The sequence below is a fragment of the Olea europaea genome, chromosome 20 (genome assembly GCF_002742605.1).
Source record: "Olea europaea var. sylvestris chromosome 20, O_europaea_v1, whole genome shotgun sequence".
Lineage (NCBI taxonomy): Eukaryota > Viridiplantae > Streptophyta > Magnoliopsida > Lamiales > Oleaceae > Olea > Olea europaea.
This window is the reverse complement of record NC_036256.1, coordinates 16,035,194-16,055,143: the sequence shown is the minus strand read 5'-3', so window position 1 is coordinate 16,055,143 and position 19,950 is coordinate 16,035,194. Positions and strand designations below refer to the sequence as shown.

General features: G+C 34.7%; 2 protein-coding genes and 1 pseudogene across 2 annotated transcripts; 2 read left to right on the top strand and 1 right to left on the bottom strand.

Annotated features, from left to right (window-relative positions):
- The first annotated feature begins 5,056 nt into the window (after positions 1-5,056).
- LOC111369818 (gibberellin receptor GID1B-like) lies at positions 5,057-7,076 on the top strand. Its single transcript, XM_022991486.1, has 2 exons — positions 5,057-5,363; positions 5,799-7,076. Exons 1-2 carry the CDS (start codon positions 5,325-5,327, stop codon positions 6,792-6,794), a joined length of 1,035 nt encoding a protein of 344 aa, XP_022847254.1. The 5' UTR covers positions 5,057-5,324; the 3' UTR covers positions 6,795-7,076.
- A 5,107-nt stretch (positions 7,077-12,183) lies between these two features.
- LOC111369817 (probably inactive leucine-rich repeat receptor-like protein kinase At2g25790) lies at positions 12,184-13,858 on the bottom strand. Its single transcript, XM_022991484.1, has one exon. The coding sequence runs from the start codon at positions 13,530-13,532 to the stop codon at positions 12,318-12,320; it is 1,215 nt and encodes a 404-aa protein (XP_022847252.1). The 5' UTR covers positions 13,533-13,858; the 3' UTR covers positions 12,184-12,317.
- An 879-nt stretch (positions 13,859-14,737) lies between these two features.
- On the top strand, positions 14,738-18,278 carry LOC111369117 (annotated as a pseudogene).
- Positions 18,279-19,950: the final 1,672 nt, after the last annotated feature.

Sequence of the window (19,950 nt, the reverse complement as noted above, 5' to 3'; positions counted from 1 at the left end):
CCCCCCCCCCCCCCCCCTTGTTTAATATTCATTTAGATTGGCCAATGATAGTAAAACCATATAAATTAATTTAATTAGCCAAAAAATTTTGTTAGAAGGAAACGAGGAATACGACCAATTCATCTATATCTATTTACATTAAACAAAGAAAATGTCGCACGTTGTGCCCATCATATTCACCACCCAAAGAAAAAACAGCAAGATCCACCTTACCTTGGCAAGTAATGACACTACAATTATATTGACAATTATTAAACTTTAAGGACTACTTTTTGTACATCTTGAACTTTACATCGAAATTCTAGTAAATTTTGCAATATTAATTCATGCTACATCCGATCATCCACTACAAATTGTAATAGAGTAAACAGCATATCAAAACAAATATCGGCAGAGCAAAGAAAATACGGACAAAATATTTCTCTCGTAGGATGCATATATGGCATTGTTAATAATGGACGATGGATGATTTCCAATCAAGACCAGCATGTCTAATGCAATGTAACGTGACACAAAATTTTATTCAAGGGAGATGATACAAGAAAGAGTTGAGAAGTATTGAATTCTATTATTGCAAAAAAATCGATTTTTTCTTCCATAGGCACATAATGGAAATGTATGTCAATGTTACGCTGGAGGACAGTATTAAGCTTTTATTAAAATGATTCAATAGTAATTACTAGACAAAAGTTATCCAGATCATTATTTGAATTTTAAATAACAAGAATTCATTAGATCACCTGAATAACTCTAATGTTGTGTTCGCAATTGTTGACCTCTAAGAAGATACTCACCTAATCAAGATTTTTCCTTCTTAAACTCAATATCATATTACTCAATAAGGAGCAAAAAGAAAAATGATTATTTGGTAGGAAGCTTTTCAAAATTCAGCATAACATTTTTCATTTCGAGACACTTCTATTTATAGATTTCTATTAAGGTCTCGAGGGTAAATGAATCTTTTTAGTTAGTAACATATGGTGGTCGTTAGTTGACTGACTTCTTATTGATTCTGTTATCTGCCCATGTTTTATTCACCAACGTAATTCTTATGTTTTGGTTTAAGTAAATTCGCTCGCATTATGCATTTCAATTACTTATGAGTGCTTTTAGCACATTTTGAGTTTGCGTATACACTTGGCTTCTTTAGAGTGTTCACCTAGACACTCTTAGACAAATATATAACAGCTAGCAAGATTATTTGAAACCCGTGTTGTTTTTACAAGAAGATCCGATTCGTATTATAAAAGGTAAAACCATTATTTCGTTTTTCTAATTAAGGCCCCGTTTGGTAGGGATTTTTTGACCTTTATTTTACTATTCAAGCCGTAATTTTTGACTTCTTCTCTCACATGTGGACCCCACTTTTCTTCTAACGGTCAAAAAATCAATTCTCAAAATCCCTACCAAACGGGCCCTAATAAATGGAATCGGCCGAAAGAGGCCTTAATCTATTCACTTTAAAATTTCCCAAGGTAAATCAAATTGCATTATATAAAATACTATAGGAGTGGAGGAAGTGGAACACGCAAAGGCAATATGTTTGGTATGGTGTGCGGGTGGCACATGCTTAGCCAACTTTATATTCGACACTAACCTTTCAAATATCATAATGTATCATGTTTAGGCAACTTGACATTACTTTATAACAATTTAATCACTTTTTTTATGAAATTATTTTTGTTTTAGGCAAATCCAAGTTGGCTAAATCTAAATTAACTACAAACAAAGTTTGGAGGAAGGGATTCTATTCTGAAATAGTTGACTGCATGGACCTCTGTTGTCTCTTTGTTTTATTTTCCATACGAAAATAAATGACATGAACATTATAGCCGAAGTGGTAAATTGTATTTTGCCTCTCTAGTATCAATAAGACGGCCATGGAATATGTAATTTGGAAAAAGAGAAAAAAATTGTTTAGGGCGTGTTTGAGCCACATTATTTCAAAAAAATACATTCTTAAACAGTGATTTGATATCATTTCAACCATACATTTTTCAATAAAATAATATTACACGCAGATAAAAAACTTTTTCTTATTTTTTAACTACACATTTTCCATCAATACACTATTCAAGAATGCATTATTACCAAAATAATGTGGCTCAAACACCCCCTTAAGAAGTCGGATACAGTATCCCGACCATACTAGATTTGGCCCTTTATCCAATTGGTATCAGTATTAAACTTTAAGTATGTTTAAAGGACTATGCTGTTTGTTCCACATTTTTTCAACAAAAATGTATTTTAAACATCACATCATGGGTCCTACCTTAGAGTGTTGAAGTCAAATATTGTAGACTGATTTGATAAAAAAAATGTATTATTTTCTCAAATAATGTGCACCGAACGGAGCATAGCATCAAATAATTAGAGACTTAGAACAATTCATGAGGGACAAGATTGACGCATGCTCTTCCAAATAACACATTATATAAATGAACAAGACAAGAATAGGATTCCGAGAAGAGAGATTCTTGTCATTATGCAATCAATTCTTTCATAGAATACATGTCATTCGGATGTAATAACATAATTATACCCCTGTTCCCCCCCCTCCCCCACCCCCACCAAATTAAAATTTATTTATTTTTCAATAAAATAACATTACACGTAAATCTAAAAAAATTTCATTCTTTTTTAATTACACATTCTTCAAAAAATTATTATTCATTTCATTATAATTTGAAATAAATGGAGCCCAAACGGGACTATGTAAGTATAACTTTGCTATTTGTACATTTGGGATGTCAATCTTGAATGACAACACCCTCACAAGATGGGGGTCCACATGTAATAAAATAATTGTGGGCCCCCTCTCATGTGAGAGATGTGTTAATCCCGACTGTACTACTAATGAAGTCCATGAAATTATGCATGTCTCCTGTGACCTCAAAACATCATTAAAATGTATAATTAATTAAGATTAAATAATATGCAAGGTTGGCATATTCGTACGTCGTGTTCCTCGACTTTTTTTAAGAATTAATTATTCCATTTTTTGTGATATATAACTACACCTACTTTACTTGAGCATGTTTGGTCGAGTAAATTTACTTGAAATAATTTTTTTTTTAGTATTTTTAACATTTTTTTTCAAAGGATTATCTTATTATCAAAATAAATTACTTAATTGTTTTAACGTTCACCAATTAAAAAAATATTTATTTAAAAACTTACCTCCTAATATTTTCTTTTAATATCATTAAATTATTTAGTTGAAATTACAACTAAATTAGTAATTGTTTACATCTATATAAGTAGAATATAGATGAAGGAAAAAAACTCACATTTGAAAAAGCTTTTAATAAATATTCCAATTTCAGTTCTTGTTCCATTAATATTGATGCTATAAAAATTGCAAACGCGATTGCACAAACCTGATAATATGAGACGATTCATTAAGAGGATGTTTGAGCCACATTATTTTGGTAATAATGCATTCTTGAATAGTGTATTGATAAGAAATGTGTAGTTAAAAAATAAGGAATTTTTTTTGATTTGCGTGTAATATTATTTTATTGAAGAATGTGTGATTGAAATGATGTCAAATCACTATTTTAGAATACATTTTTTTGGAATACTGTGACTCAAACATGTCCTAAATGTTTAAGTTAACAAACTTTGAGAGAATGTGTAAGGTTATAAACTAAACGATTGAAGCACATATGAATAATGAACTCGAGCCATATATTTATAGTGCCTTATGGTGTAGTTCGAAGAGAAATACAACACTTGCGAGATCGAATTGAATATGTGGAAGTAATAAGACTCTTGACCCTTGTTTGAGTCACAATATTTTCCTTAAAACGAATTTTTGAATAGGGTATTGATGAAAAATGTGTGGTTAAAAATAAATATAAGTTTTGGATTTGCGTGTGATATTATTTTATTGAAAAATATGTAGTTGAAATGATGTCAAATCACTGTTTAAAAATATATCTTTTTGAAAAAATGTGGCTCAAACATGACTTTAATTAGCCCTAGTGTCGTGTCCTAGCATATTCAGGTGAATTAGTTTGAAGTGGGAGTTGAGACTTCTATTCTGAAACGTACTTGAACTCTGACAATATAGTTTTGTCATGACTATATCATCTTGAAAATCATTTCAAATACTTCGACAATATCATACTCGAGGTTCGGCCTTGAGACCGTTCTTGGGCTCATAACGAGATCAATGAGGTTTAAAGGTCGAGCTGGGGGGTCATCGAAATGGAATGGTTTAAGCCGTACATTTAGTAATAGGGAATGTCCATGCTTTGATAATTACTTATATGTATTAATAGAGTTGAACAAGGTTCCTACCATAGCAAACTTCTAACTTGCATCATTTTCATGTGGACGGCATGTAAAATGTATTTTCATTCGATTCTACAAAATTTAAAGAAAAATTAAAGAATAAGATAATTTAACAAGACGAGTCATAACCTCTTATCAAGATGGTTGCTAAAATACTTACACAACTCAATCAAGAATGAACAAAGTATAATTTAATTAATTTTAGATTTTCTTAACTAAAATTCAATATCTTTATTTGCAAAAACCTAAAAAATCAACACATGATAAATAAATTTCGAAAAATCCACGCATAATAAATAAATAAAAGGGATGTGTAAAAGCCCCCCGAGACACAGCTCAACTGGTGGATCAATCAACATTGTCTTGCTTCCAGTGACAGGGTGGAGGTTTGAATCCTGGTGGGAATCTGTGGCCAGATTTATTTGGTATGGAGCAATCACTTTGGAGAAGGATCTCTTGTGCGCAGAAGTGTACAGGCGGTGGGAGGAACCTGTGATCCAGTTGAGGCATAACCCGCGATTTACCCCCTCCAAGATTCTAGGGGTAACGATTTTGGAGGTTCAGGATTTAGTCTAGTATAAGTTGGGATACTTGGATATAAAAAATAAAATAATAATAATACTAATAATAATAATAATAATAATAATAATAATAATAATAAAAGGGGTGTGTAAATATTACATAGGGTGGGGGCCTACCTGAACAGTCGATATCGGCCTTTCCTTTTGTCGTCTCTTTCACTTGCCTTTGACTCTATTCTCCCATCTCTCTCTCTAAATTCTTATCTATTTTAGGAATTTCCGCACCGCCTCCTCAAGCTTCGTCTCTTTATCTTTAATTCAAGTACGTACACATTTTCCTCCCTATCTTTTATGATTTTTGTTCCGTAGCCCACATATTTCTATGGTAAATAGAGCCCAGAAAGTTCTTGGAGCGCTATGAATAGTATTCAAACAGAGGTTGTTCAAGAGAGATCAGTGTAACGCTTTAAGGATTTAGAAGTTCGGTTCTTGAAATTACTCCTGATGGCTGGCAGTAATGAAGTAAAAATTAGTGAATCGAAGGTAATCACTCGAATATGTTTGTACTTCCATGTTTTTGGCTAATTAATCTTGTGGGTTTGAGATTTTTGCTGGTGAAAGTTGTGATTTGTTGAGAAAAAAGGTCTGATTTGTGCTGAAAATTCGAATATTTACCTTCGCCTTTGTGGTCATCTTTATTTGTTTTTATTCCTTTTATTTTATTTTTTTAATTTGTTCTGATTTGGTTTCCTTCTATGCATTGTTTTCAGATTTTTTTTCTTTTACTGTTATTAGTTCTACTGTTTCGATAGTACTGAGGTCAGATACACGTCTTAATTCTTATCAATTTCTTCGCTCAGTTTTTGGTTTTTTCACCTTGTTTATGTGACATGTATCTAGAGTTTGAAACACTCTTTTGCAGAGTGTGGTTCCACTGAATACAAACATGTATCTAGAGTTTGAAACACTCTTTTGCAGAGTGTGGTTCCACTGAATACATGGATTCTAATATCCAATTTCAAGCTTGCTTACAACATGCTTCGCCGTCCAGATGGCACATTTAACCGTGATTTAGCTGAGTTTCTTGATCGAAAAGTCACAGCAAATGCGAATCCTATCGACGGGGTTTACTCTTTTGATATTGTAGATCCCACCAAGAACCTTTTCAACCGGGTTTACTTGTCTTCCCTTGAGAATGGGGCTCAACGGGGGATTGTAGAAGTTGAAAAGCCATTGAACACATGTGAAATTGTTCCTGTAATACTGTTCTTCCATGGGGGGAGCTTTACTCATTCGTCAGCCAATAGTGCTATTTATGATACAGTTTGTCGTCGACTTGTCAACATATGCAAGGCTGCTGTTGTATCTGTGAATTATCGCCGATCACCTGAACATCGATACCCATGTGCCTACGATGATGGATGGGCAGCTCTTAAGTGGGTCCACTCGAAATCGTGGCTAAGGAGTGGGAAGGAGTCGAAAGTTCACGTATATTTGGCAGGTGATAGCTCAGGTGGGAATATAGCGCACCATGTTGCTGCACGGGCTGCTGAAGAGGGTGTCGAAGTATTGGGTAATATTCTCCTTCATCCAATGTTTGGTGGGCAAGAGAGGAAGGAGTCAGAGAAAAGATTGGACAGGAAATACTTTGTAACGATTCAAGATAGGGATTGGTACTGGAGAGCCTTCTTACCAGAAGGAGAAGATAGAGACCATCCTGCCTGTAACATATTCGGCCCGAGGAGTAAAAGCATTGAGGGACTTAATTTTCCAAAAAGCCTAGTTGTTGTAGCTGGGTTTGATCTTGTTAAAGATTGGCAATTGGATTACGTTGAAGGGCTCAAGAAATCTGGACACGAAGTAAAGCTCCTATATCTTGAAAAGGCAACAATCGGATTCTACTTCTTGCCAAATAACGAGCATTTCCATTGCCTCGTGGACGAGATCAAAAGCTTCATCCATCCTAACAGTTAATACATATTTACATCAACTTCAATTACATGCAGCTATGTATACATTACAGAATCTCAATATTTTACTCGGGGGGTTAATTTTTTCCCAACTTTTAGCAGGTGTGTAATCTTATATGCTGTATAGAGTTATTTTTGTTTTTAACTCGTCTTTTCTGAGATATTGCTTCTTACACGAATCATCTCCATCCCAAGATCATTGAGGTCAAGCAACACTTTCCATATTGGAAAATTACTTATTTTGGTACTGCAGAATAGTAACTTATCCTTGTGCATTTGGCAGAAAGTACTTACTTTCATACTTCCTTAACATCTGGCAGAGGAGTTGTTAATAGTTAATACTGTTATCATATTGTTTTTTACACAAGATCTAGAAATATATGATATCTCATCGTTTATCCGGAAACTACTTTATTTTTTGGCTTATTTTGTGATGGTGTTTATTTATTGAACATCCAAACTTATCTGGTATTGAGCTGAAAAGATAAGGGCGTCTATTTTTGGGCTGTATGTATTTGTACTTCTGTATATCTAGTTTGCTATTTTTTCTGTGGTGATGAATAATGATGCTATTTATATTTGTTGATTCTTCCAAGAAAATAAGAATGGAAGGTTGATGCAAAAATTCTTTTGCTGAAAGGTGGATAATTTGTTGTTAGATTTATCCTAGATGGCGATCATGTGATTTTTGTTGCAATTTATATTTGTAATAAAATTTGAGTTGCCCACAAAAGAGCACTACTTACGGTTTTTTTGGCAGGACTTCTACTTCTTGTATCATTTGAAAGCTGTTTTAGCTGGATAAAGTACTTCGAAAAAATTATTCAAATATGTTCAAGAACAATTTATTAGCTTCAAAAGTAGCTTTTGACATTTCAAAAGTATGACCAAACTTGTCCTTGTTTGTTGTGCTTGTCATCGTTGAATTTGAAGCCCTAGGCAAATTGTTCATAAGTTGGAGGGAGGTGAAGATGGAATCTAGTTAGCGTGCCCGTGATCTTTATGCTCAACAAAACTTTTGCATATGATATCTCTTCGCTTATTTTCACTCCTTATAAGTGTAATCCATATATAATGAATAAATTCGTAACTTTGCAAAGTCTTGATTGACTTTAATGTGTATCTTCATGCCATCACCTTTTATAAAATTATTGTAGTCTACCGTATTATGGAAAAATATTCGTCATGAGTAATCAATATCTTGATGTCGTCATGTGAGTTTAATTGTCATGATTTTAAATAGAAGTTAAAAAAAGATGATTAAACATTTTTTTTATGATTATCTTAAGTAAGCTTTTGCATCTTTTATTGACTATAGATAATAAACCTGTCAAAAATAACCTAATTGCAGAAGAAGTATCATCAAGAGAATGATATATTATGCATTAATATGTATCTAAAATATTTCTAACTTCTTTTCTTTCTCGATAGTGTCGTACTTTATACCAAAGGTAATAATAGGGTTAACACCATTTTATGAAGCAATTCATTTGGATTTTGATAGCTCCAAGAAAGTTGTCATTTCACATTTTTTTAACTGTTCTTTTTGTTTGTTTTGAATGTCACTAGCTAATTGGTGTTTGCTTGCTTCTTAAAAACTTTATGATACGACCAATAATTAATTATAATCATATTCTACTTATGTATTATACTTTTATACAGTCATTTTAAGATGAACAAAGCACTAGCAAGTTTTGCAACACCAGATATGTATATTCCTCCTCAATTATTGCTCTTGATTTTGTCGAAAATCACTCTTAACTAAACGATCATTAAATAAATCTGATTACATACACTAATATACAAAGAAGGGTGTAAAATAGGATGAGACTCGCTAATATAACTACATCTGAGGTTGTCCCGAGCATATAGTTAACTCGTTTTGCACCTCTATATACAAATAGAGACATGTTACAAAAAGAAATTTATCATTTTGATAGAATTGTATCATTTAAACGAAGGATTTCATATCTTAAAATAGACAATTATACATTAGTACTATTTGACAAGGACAATCATTCCTAAACATCTTTTAAGAAAATTTGTATGATAAATTGAATGGAACTATATAACCTTTGGTGAAAGATCGCACTGCCTTGCAAAGTGCAATCTTTGAATTCATGCCCGCATATTATAAAAACCTCGATACTAGAACCCTAAACCTAAAATTTTAAAAGCTGAATTCAAATCAAAAGTCTTTACAAGCTAAACGCGCAAAATAGTACTTGCATCGATTTATTCTATTCCGATATAAAACAACCCCTTTTCATAATCTTGTTTACCCTTTTCCCATTGTCATCCTTAAGTTAAAATGCCCCACCCACCAGAATAAATCACAATCTTGGGAAATAATGATTAGAAATGAGTCCAAACATTGGATCTCTCCATCTTTGACGTTGATTTGATTAATTCTTGATTACTTTGTCTTTGATAGAGGGTTATTTGAAGTTGAGATACATAGCATTTAATCATTGTTTTCATTGTCGACCATACCTCAAATTGGTTGACCATTTTTGTCTACTCAAAGTAAAATGATTCAGGGTACTTTACATACAACACTCAGATCATCACAATGACCAGCCACCTTAACAAAACAGAATAATGTATTCAAAATCACAATCATTAAAGATATAGATTTCTGTTTAAAAACAAGATTTTCGTCTAAATAAGTTTTAAATTTTATATGCTACAGTTCCATATCCTGCTCGAATTGGAATATAAAGAAAAATTAGCAGTTACCTGCCTAAGATTAAACAAATATGAACATCCTAGTCTACTAGGAACCAGTGAAGAAACTAAATTTCTTGTAATGGGAAGCACAACCCAGCAATTACTTCAGATTTTCCATTTCAAGTAGAGAAATTTGGACCTGAATTTGTTACAAAGTGATGTCAACTGTAGGTAACCACATAGAGAGTCACAGTCATAGCCATGAAAATGAAAGAAAATGTATTCTCAGAATGCAGCTCAATAGACAAAAGGGCTAAGGAAAACTTTAAAAACTTGATTTGTTGGGTGGGGTGGAGTGGGGGTGGCAAAGGTAAAATTCACAGCAAACAAAATATTTCGTTGGGGGTACTTTCCTATATTTTAGTTATGAGCATAAGATCCTTGTTAACAACTTCTAACACGACAAAACTTCCGGTTTCTTTGGTTTCCTAAATATTTATCAGCTTACTTTAGTATGCTAATGCATATTAAAATCTACTCAAATTTCAGATCCCCTAACCGATGAATCTTCAGAAACCATAATGGATCACGATCATCTTAATAATCATGGACACATTTGAATTCATCTACATCATAATAATCGAATATGCTATCAATAGGAAATTCTGAGTTTGTGTAAGATCGATTCATCAGCAAGTCGTATTATTTTTCTACAGTTGGCATCACCATGAAAACATCTCTATTACTCTCATAAAAGGGGGGAAGGAAAGAGGTGAAAAGTTAGCAAATTTCCCACCTTAAATTAGCTTGCCACCTGAATCCATCCCCACATGCACAAATGTAGGCCAACAAGATATCTTCAACAAGTCATAGTTTCTGTAATCCTGAAAATAAATCTACACCATGGAGTGAATGCACTAAGACATCTTCAGATTGTTATTTATTGAATATAATCCACACTTGTCACTCTGAACCCTATAAATGAGGTTTCTATACGACACATGAAACATACCATTTTGACTCCAAGCTTGATGTCTTCCAGGATAGATTCTGTTACTCTGAAATCAGCATAAACTCCAGTCAACGGGCAACAAGTAGAATGGGAGCTCTCCAAAAAAATTCACCATTGTCATCAAATTAGCAGATTTAACTTTGAGGTTCAGCGTAAGTTGTGCAGCCAGTTTTGCATAACAATCGATAAATTAATGAACCTATTATACATATTCTGATCAGTAGATGAATTCGTGAATGTTGTAAGAAATAATTGTACGAAACTAAAAATTTAACATACTATAATCGAAATTATCAGCAAATCATATGATATATGGACAGAGAAACAGAAACGCCAGTAGTCATGATCGATATCTTCGCTTCATAAAATCTTGTCCGTTATAACACCAAGTACAAAACAAGAGCCTCCAGCTTCCTGAGTTCATATTTGTGTGTTTCCACGCATCCAAAGTTCACGTTTCTAATTTTGAAAATAATTCCTATTTTCTGAAATAATTAGTGTTGCTTAACTCCTATTGGAAATTCAAATAGGTAGAAATTGGTGTGGTTGTTAATTTTAGTACTATTCAATCAAGAAGTACCATTCTATTAAAAGGTTATGAAGCTCGAAGTCTCTATAGATCTGTGATGCATGGTCACACCTAAATTCAGCCTGAGCCATATTGGATGAGTATCGGGCATGGATTCAGACAAGTCCAGGCAATAGGGAGGATAAGATCTAGATGTAATGCAAAACAGAGGCAGTAGCCAGATTGGCTAGAAACACTAGCTATCTCATCATTATGAGAATTAGAAAGGTCTCTCTTTGAACAGATTGAAAAGAATCACTCTTCCTAACTCAATTGGCTAGAACCTCGTGTTGATGTGTAATAAAACTAGAATAAGACAATAAAAAGCGAAAGAATGAGAGAGTCAAGCCTCTCATGAGATGGTCGAGTTAGTGGAGTAGGTGAGCGCGGAAGGCTAATCACACAGGCTTGTCTAGTGCGGTTTATCTGGCTAGCTTGATTTGTAGGTTATTGCGTCAACCCCGAGAGTTTACCCAATGTGCACTCAAAGGGTAGAGGCTGCGGGTTCCCCGTCATTAAAAAAAAAAAAAAAAAAAGGAGAGAGTCAATACTCAATGTATGTATTCTATTGAGAAAAAGACCATTTAGAGGGTAGAATTAGAACTACATGCATAAATTAGTCATTATTTCATGGGGTAGAATTAGAGCTAAATGCACAAATAAGTTATCCATAAAATATCCTTAATTAAGAACTTTAATAAATTAATTTAAATAGGGAAAATACATGAATAAATAAGTAAAAGTGAGTGCAAATATTGAATTTGCTTCCCAAATAGGAGCTAAGGTGTGATTTGAAATTTGAAATTTTAAATCAAGGTGTGGTTTGTGACAGACCCTTGTGTAGCAGCCTTCACAAATATTACATATGGTGTGACTTACTTGAACAGTCGATATCGGCTGGCACTTTCATTTGCCTTTGACTCTCTCTCTCTCCCCACCTCTTTAAAAAAGTTATAATAATTGTTATATTGTCCAATACTTCAAGATTAGGATTCTGTATAATATTTCGAATATATCTTTTGATGTACAACTCAAAAAAAATCTAGAAGGTTAAATTATGTAATGTTTAATTCAATACAAATTTACACTAATGAATTTCGTACACGATTTTGATTCTACTAATCACTCTACAAAACAATAAAATAGATTTGCAATCTGATTTCTAACTATGAATCAAATAAACGAATACAAATTTAAAAGGTATTTCGTACAAAAACCCACTTATCGTATTATACATTTCCCATTCTGTCCCCGTTGCAAAACAGGAATTCCTCATTTTACCCTTCCCACCCTATGCATTGTGTAGTGGGCCTTGTTTTCTGGGTCCCAGCGTTCACCGGGCAAGGCGTATCTACGGGCGGGACCATACAATTATACTGTAGACACAACGAACTGCTAAGAGGAATCTCAACCGTTGGATTAATTTCTATCCCGGTCAAAAAATTATGCTGCAAATACAGTGTTTGTATACTGCCTGCTAATAACCGTTCCACGAAGTTGCTGGGAACAAGGCCTGTGAACCGGTTATTATTCAGATACAAATTCTGAACCGTTGAGAGCCTGGGAGATATTTGGCCAAAAAGCCGGTTGAAGCTTAGATCAACGCTGGTGATTGTCACCTCATCAAGTGGTTGAACCGGACCGGAAAATTGGTTTCTTTGTAGTTGGAGGCTGGTGATTGGAAATGTAAATATATTGCCCGGAATAAAGCCAGAGAATTGGTTCACGCTAAGGTCGAGAAAGTTTAGCCGGTTTAGACGGGATAATAGTCGGTCCACTGGACCGGCTAGTCGGTTTGACGACAGTGAGAGATATTGGAGTGAGGGAGGGAGTGAGATCGGAGAGAGCAAACCGGATAGATTGTTGTTCTTAAGGTCTAGCCGGGTTAGGGAGTGAGAAACAAACGGCGGAACCGAACCGGAGAGACGGTTGTGAGAGAGAATAACATTGGACAACGTCGGTAGAGTTCCGATGGACGAGGGAATGCTTCCAGTGATCTGATTGAAGCAAAGATCTAGAGTTTGGAGTCTAGGGAGCTGGACCAGAGTCGCCGGAATCTCGCCGGAAATCATGTTCCTGCTGATCGCAAGAAACCTGAGGTTCTTCAACTGAAAAAGGGTTCGAGGCAGAGACCCATTGACCCGACCAGGGACTATGGTTAACTCTGCGAGACCCGATAATTTTCCGATCGCTGGGTCTATCCGGCCAGTTATACCCGGTGACCCAGCTCGAGAATCACCGAGATTTAAGGCAACCACTTTATCTCCATCACAATACACACCCGCAAAACTGCACGGCTCCGAAGTGAAATCCCATGAAGCGAAGTAATTCGACCCGGGCAAATCATCCAAGCTCTTTCGAATCGATTGCAGGGCCAAGAAATCAATTGGGTCCAAAATTGCATGTGTGAAAAAACTGAATCTAAAAAGCAAAATCAAATGGAATAGAAATACAAACCAGTAGTTCTTATTTTTCTTCAACAGGCAACTCATTTTGTTTTAAATGAATGCTATAGAATCAGGGGTTATAAATGATTTCAGGAAGTTCTTCAATGGAGGCAGAATCCAAAATTGCGGAAAGAGAGTGACTTCAAGTGAAATTAAACGGCAGATGGGAAAAATCGAGAAAATGCCTTTGATTCTTGTTGAGTTTTTTGGGATAGATGGAGAAGGAAACTGCTGATTGATTTTCTATTATCGTGGGTTTTTTGTTTGTTTATTGAGGTTCGGAGAGCAAACGGTTGTACAAGCCTACGTGGAAGTACACGAAGCTGAGGCTTGGATTGACACGTCTTTAGTTGGGTTCATGGTGTTGACACGAGTCAAACGACTGCTGACAGTGATAATCTTTTGTATCTTTTTCTTCACCATTTCATTTATCGTGGCCCTCTTAAATTGATTAGATTCATTATAATTTTAATACATTAATCTTTCTCCACTTTTTATTCACACATTTTTTTTAATAAAATAATATTTGACATAAATTTAAATTTTTTTTATCCTTTTTAATCACACATTCTTAAAAATCACTATTTCAAAATACATTTTCTCCAAAAATACATTAAAATGGATTCCAAATACGAATTAAAATAAATTAAGATCTCAAATTAAAATAATTAATTAATTTTAATCACATAACTATTGAATCCATAGCTTTCTAATCATACATTTCATTAATTTTTACTAAAATATAATAAAAATCTAATTTTAATCTATGCCAACCCGGAACTAGATGAGAGGAAAAAGTTTTTTGAGTTCAATTACTTTCCTAAGAGGAGATGAGGCTTTGTACACCTAACACGAAAATTAAGACATTGCATATGTTTGGCTTCTGTTTATAAATATTGAAATCACTATTTAATTATTTCAATATTTCAAGAATTTACAAATATTATTAAATTGTCGACCACTTATTTCTATCTATTTATAATTTAAATTATTTATAAATACTTTTCAATCATACTTATAATCTGTCACGAGCGTGTAAAGCGTGCAATCTCGAATGTGAGTAAATATTTTTGAGCACTTCATTGCATAACCACGTCCATTGATTTTTCACGTGACAATGAGAAAGAACATAAGTAGCTCCCAAACATGCTCAATATGTTGAAATCAAAATAATATCTTTAAAAGTTATTCATTGCTCACTTTCCATCGTGTTGATATATGTGATGTGGGACTTTTGGTAATGGTACTCAATGAAGCATATCTCAATTGTGGCACAAGCCTTTTATGTGTATAATATACTTCTGTATGGCGTGGAACGAATGTTTAATTATAAGTACGATGTGGACAAGTAATGTGGCTTTGAACACTAAACGAAATATACGTGCATGTGCACGTATACTTGAATGATATGATATTAGTATTTCACATGCATGCACAGAAAATGGTTTTGGTATAACGAAGACATATGAACATTTTGCTCTATGGGTTTGATCTTAAGTCAAGTGTTTTAAGTGTTTCATATAAGTGTGTTCGATGAAAAATGTTCTCAGTTTGCTCCAATGCTATAGTACCAAGGGTATTGAGGTATGCTAACAATACATTTGATTTTACTAGATGCATGTGGAATTAGTTTGCGTATGTTTCTATTGTCAAGTGCTGGACAAGTTTGGTATGACAAGAGCGGAAAGCGATATGGGGGATGAATCCTAAACATCATGATGTATAACGGTTGTTATAGTTATGATGTGACGTCAATGTATAAATATAGTATGACACTATCGTGATAAGGATTTGTTTACTATAAAATATATAAATGCAGGAAAAAATTGCATAATAAAGATTTTAGTATATACTATTTTGGTTAAGGTTATAGCTCCATAGATCTCGCATTATAATCCGAGAATAATGTTATGCAATCCTATTGGGGTTACAACCCCAGTCTAGGTGGCGCTAGATAATAGACTAAATGAAAGTTGAAATTAAATGATTTATTTTATTCTACTTATCATTTAATGCTACATTAACGCCACTTAAATTAAGGTTATAATCACAGTGAGATTAAATGATATTACTCTTCATCAAAAGGGCCTTGAACCATCATTCTGAATGGAATTGAAAAAAGATTTTTATTGTTCACGTCGATGACCTATTTTTTGCATGGCAGTTCACAAGAACACGGTTTATTTACTGGTTTCAACATATATTTGAAAGAGAAATGCTGCCTGCACAGGCTCTGTGCACATGGGGTGGACCCCACATATGAGGTCTACCCCCCACGTGAGATGCCCTGTACAGGGCCTGTGCAGGAGGCATTTCTCTATTTGAAATTGGGCTGTTCTTTTTATTATCAATGTATTTTATGAGAATTTATTTAGTCATGTAAAACACTTTGCGACCAAAATTGGATTGCTAAAATAGAATCGAGCTTGATGCCCAGGGCCACATGGGCTCACGGACACCCCAAACCAATAGGAGGGCACCAAATGGCACCCTCGTGGCCCTGGCCAAATATCTTTACCCGCTAAAATATAGGGGCTGAACGAACATAATTTGAACTAGGGATACTTTTTAGCAATTTGTAGAAAGTCAACTCCTTGAACATGTAATAAGCATTCTATATAATCTCCTGGATGCAATAGCCCATATATAGCGAGCCCATGGAGTGAAGAGAGTAGAAGACCGATCGAGATAGAAGAGAAAATTTAGACAGTTCGACGATGGAGATCAAGGCAGAGAAAACACTGATGAAGGTATCCTTCTTGTTGTTTATATGATTATATTTATATGTACTGCACCGTTAAAATAATTCTCCTGTTTAATTTTGTACAGTAATTGATGTTTTCGAAGAGAGAGTCAGAATCTTGTTTCCTTGATTATATATATATATATATATATATTTTTTTTTTTTGTTTGGGTTCACAGGGACTTTACAAATTATATATATATATATATATATATATTTTTTTTTTGTTTGTGGTCTTGTTTTTATACCCTAAGGGATTTGTTTTGATTTTAGTATATACAAACAAATAAATTCAAATGTATACGAAACAATTTATTTTTTATGGAGATTTTCCTATCAGCATCTTGTTTATGTCTTAAAGTTAGTACATACAAATGTATAAATTCAGATGTAGTTATGAAAAAATTACTTTTTGTTAATGGAATAAATCCCATATCGGTTAAATACCGAAATATTGACCAACTTAAATAGATTTTGGACAACTCCTCTTAATGTATAAATTCAGATGTAGTTATGAAAAAAATTACTTTTTGTTAATGGAATAAATCCCACATCGGTTAAATACCGAAATATTAACCAACTTAAATAGATTTTGGACAACTCCTCTTAATAGATTAAGAGGAGTTGTCCAAAATCTATTAAGAGGAGTTGTCCAAAATCTATTTAAGTTGGTCAATATTTCGGTATTTAACCGATGTGGGATTTATTCCCTTAATATGCCCCCGCAAGATGGTGACTCTTTTTTAGCAGACCAATCTTGAAATTCGTGCGCTCATTTTTTAGATTTAATCGGATCGAATAGCTCGTTGGAGCTTACTGGGCTCTGATACCATGTTAAAATTTGAGATCCATCTTAATAAGGTCAACCTTATTAAGAGGAGCGGCCCAAAATCTATTTAAGTTGGTCCCCAAATTTTAAAATGGTATCAGAGTCCAGTATGCTCCAACGAGCTATTCGATCCGATTAAGTCTAAAAAATGAGTACACGAATTTCAAGATTGGTCAGCTAAAAAAAAGAGCCAACATCTTGCGGGGACATGTTAAGGAAATAAATCTAACATCGGTTAAATACCGAAATATTGATCAATTTAAATAGATCTTTGGTCTCTCCTCTTAATAAGTTTGACTTTATTAAGGTGGACCCCAAATCTTAACACTTTTTATAGACATTTTCCAGTCAGCATCATGTTTATTCTTCTTTTCTTTGTGGGTTTACGAGTCTTGTTGCTAAACCTTAGTACATTTCTCTTGATATTTGACATATGTAAATATATACATCCATCTGTGTATCAGAAAAGCAACATGTAATTGCTTATTTCATTTTTTATTTAATACTAACTGATTTCAGAAGAGATTTTTCTTGCAGTATTTTGTTTCGTTTTCTTATTCTCTTGGTGGGCTGCTTCTAATCTAATAGTGGATACTATTTGTTTTTCCAACCCTTACTGAAGCTGCAAGTTTTATGAATTCTCCCAACAAAAAACGTATAGATTAATCAGTTCGATCATTTATATATTATTGAAATTTTGCCTATTGTTTCAGCATTCAAGGGTGACTCGCATGGCAGCATCTCGCAGCTCTATTGATGTTTGGAGTGTGCAATGTGAGGATTGCCTGAAGTGGAGGATAATACCAACCCAAGAAGAGTACGAGGAAATCAGAAAAAAATAGTCGAAGATCCATTTGTCTGCAGTAAAAAATCCAATGTCTCTTGCAACGATCCTACGGATATGGAGTATGATAACTCACGTGTATGGGTCATTGACAAGCCAAATCTGCCCAAAACCCCTCCAGGATTCCATAGAGATTTGGTGCTAAGGAAAGATTTTTTAAAACTTGATTGTTACTATTTTGCTCCCAATGGGAGGAAATTTAGGGCAGGAACTAAAGTTGCATCATTTCTGAAAGAAAATCCAGAGTACAAGGATTTGTCTACCACAGATTTCAGTTTCTTCATCCCAAAGGTCATGATGGACACTGTACCTGTTGTTGCCGCAAAAGTGGAATCTAGCGGTGGCAGTAAATGGAAATTTTCATCTGTAAAATGATTCTAGTTGTTGAATATTAAAAAATTACCTTGTTATACTTTGGATTTGGACTGGTATTTCTTGATGTTGTTTGTTGTTGCTTATTTAATCTATCGATCAAGTTGCACTTTATCAGAATTAGTATAGCTCCTCTCTTGCTTTTTTTTTTTTCGATCTGTAAATGTAAATATCATTGATAAAAAATGTTCCATATAAAAATATACAGGGCATTTCCGGGCAAATCAAAAGCCAATATCACAAACAATTACTTTGAGCATACCCGGGTAAAACAAAAATAAGTGAAGTGCAATGAAAATCAATGACCCGACACTAAAGACTCGAAATGGATCAAGACATCTGGATTCAAAGAGAACATAACTTTGTATACGTGTGTCTTGATCCGTCTCACAATACAATCTAAATTAGGTGACAGGTAAGGATGTCAACGAGCCGAGTCGAGCTGGCTCGCGAGCCAAAATTTGAGGCTCGGGCTCGGTTCTGATAAAATGAGCGGGCTTTTTTCCGAGCCCGAGCCGGGCCGAGCAAAAGCTCGGTCAAAAAAATTTTGCTCAACCCGTGCTTTTGGCTCGGGCCTTTACAGGCCAAGCCTGGCAGGCTCGCTTTTTTTACCTTTTTTTTTTCTTCTTTAATTATTAAAAGGCAGCCACAGCTGGCAGCCTTAAAAGGCAGCCCAGTTGCAACTGCCTCTTAATTTTTTTCCCTTCTTTGACTCGCGGGCCGGCTCGGGCTCGGCCCATCCTCCTAAAATGAGGCTCGGCCCAAGCCTTGACTCGGTTCTACCGAGCCTCAAGCCGAGCTACGGGTGGCCCGAGCCGACGAGCCGAATTGTCATCTCTAGTGACAAGTCTTCAAAAATATTTCTATTACATGTAAGCCAAATGTAGTAGATAGTACTTGCAAACGCAATCCGCTTAGCCTTGCTAAGCCATGAAGTCCCACGGGCTTTCTTTTTCAACCACTTAAGAGCACTAACAAGTGTAGACATAGATCTTGTGATTCCGAGCCACTATCTAATATTTCTCCATAATGTTGAAGTGAAAGAACATTCAAAGAATAAGTGACGAACTATTTCCTCCATATGCCCACAAAAATCACACATGCGGTCAATATCCAAGAAAGGTAGTTTGTCTTTAGTTAGGAGCTTTGATTGGGCCCCTAACCAAAGCAAAAAAGAGTGTTTTGGAGTGATGCAAGATGTCCATACGTTGGCTGCCCAATACTTCTTTGTGCCCCTCGGCCTGAAAAAATCATACTCCATTTTCGTGCTGAATTTAGGGCCTGTTTCTCCAATGAAAAAACTGTCCAAGAATCCCAGATTTTGGCCCCCGATTTGAGCAGTTGGGAAGCCCATAAAACTGTCTAGATTTTGCTATCCCTGGCCTGCTTCTTCCCCCAGAATCAGCTCCCTATACATTCGACAGATTCAAGAATCTATCCAGATTCGGTTGCATTCGTTCCCAATTTTGAGAGTGTCCAGCTTGTCCCTGTGCAATAAATTGTGGGCCAGCAAGCCCTCGAAGCAGTAAATTTCTGATTTCCAACAATTTTTTAAAGAGTGGAGAATGTTCTTTTCTAGGACAAGCCTCCCAAATGCAAGCTCCTTTAGGATACACTTGGTGAATCCATCGAATCCATAGTGTATCCTTTTTACGTTGTATGTTCCAAAGGGATT

Coding starts and splice junctions, on each gene's coding strand:
- LOC111369818 (XM_022991486.1), top strand. CDS start 5,325: ATGGCTGGCAGTAATGAAGTAAAAATTAGTGAATCGAAG. Junction 5,364..5,798: donor TAAAAATTAGTGAATCGAAG/GTAATCACTCGA, acceptor ACTCTTTTGCAG/AGTGTGGTTCCACTGAATAC.
- LOC111369817 (XM_022991484.1), bottom strand. CDS start 13,532: ATGAGTTGCCTGTTGAAGAAAAATAAGAACTACTGGTTTGTATTTCTA.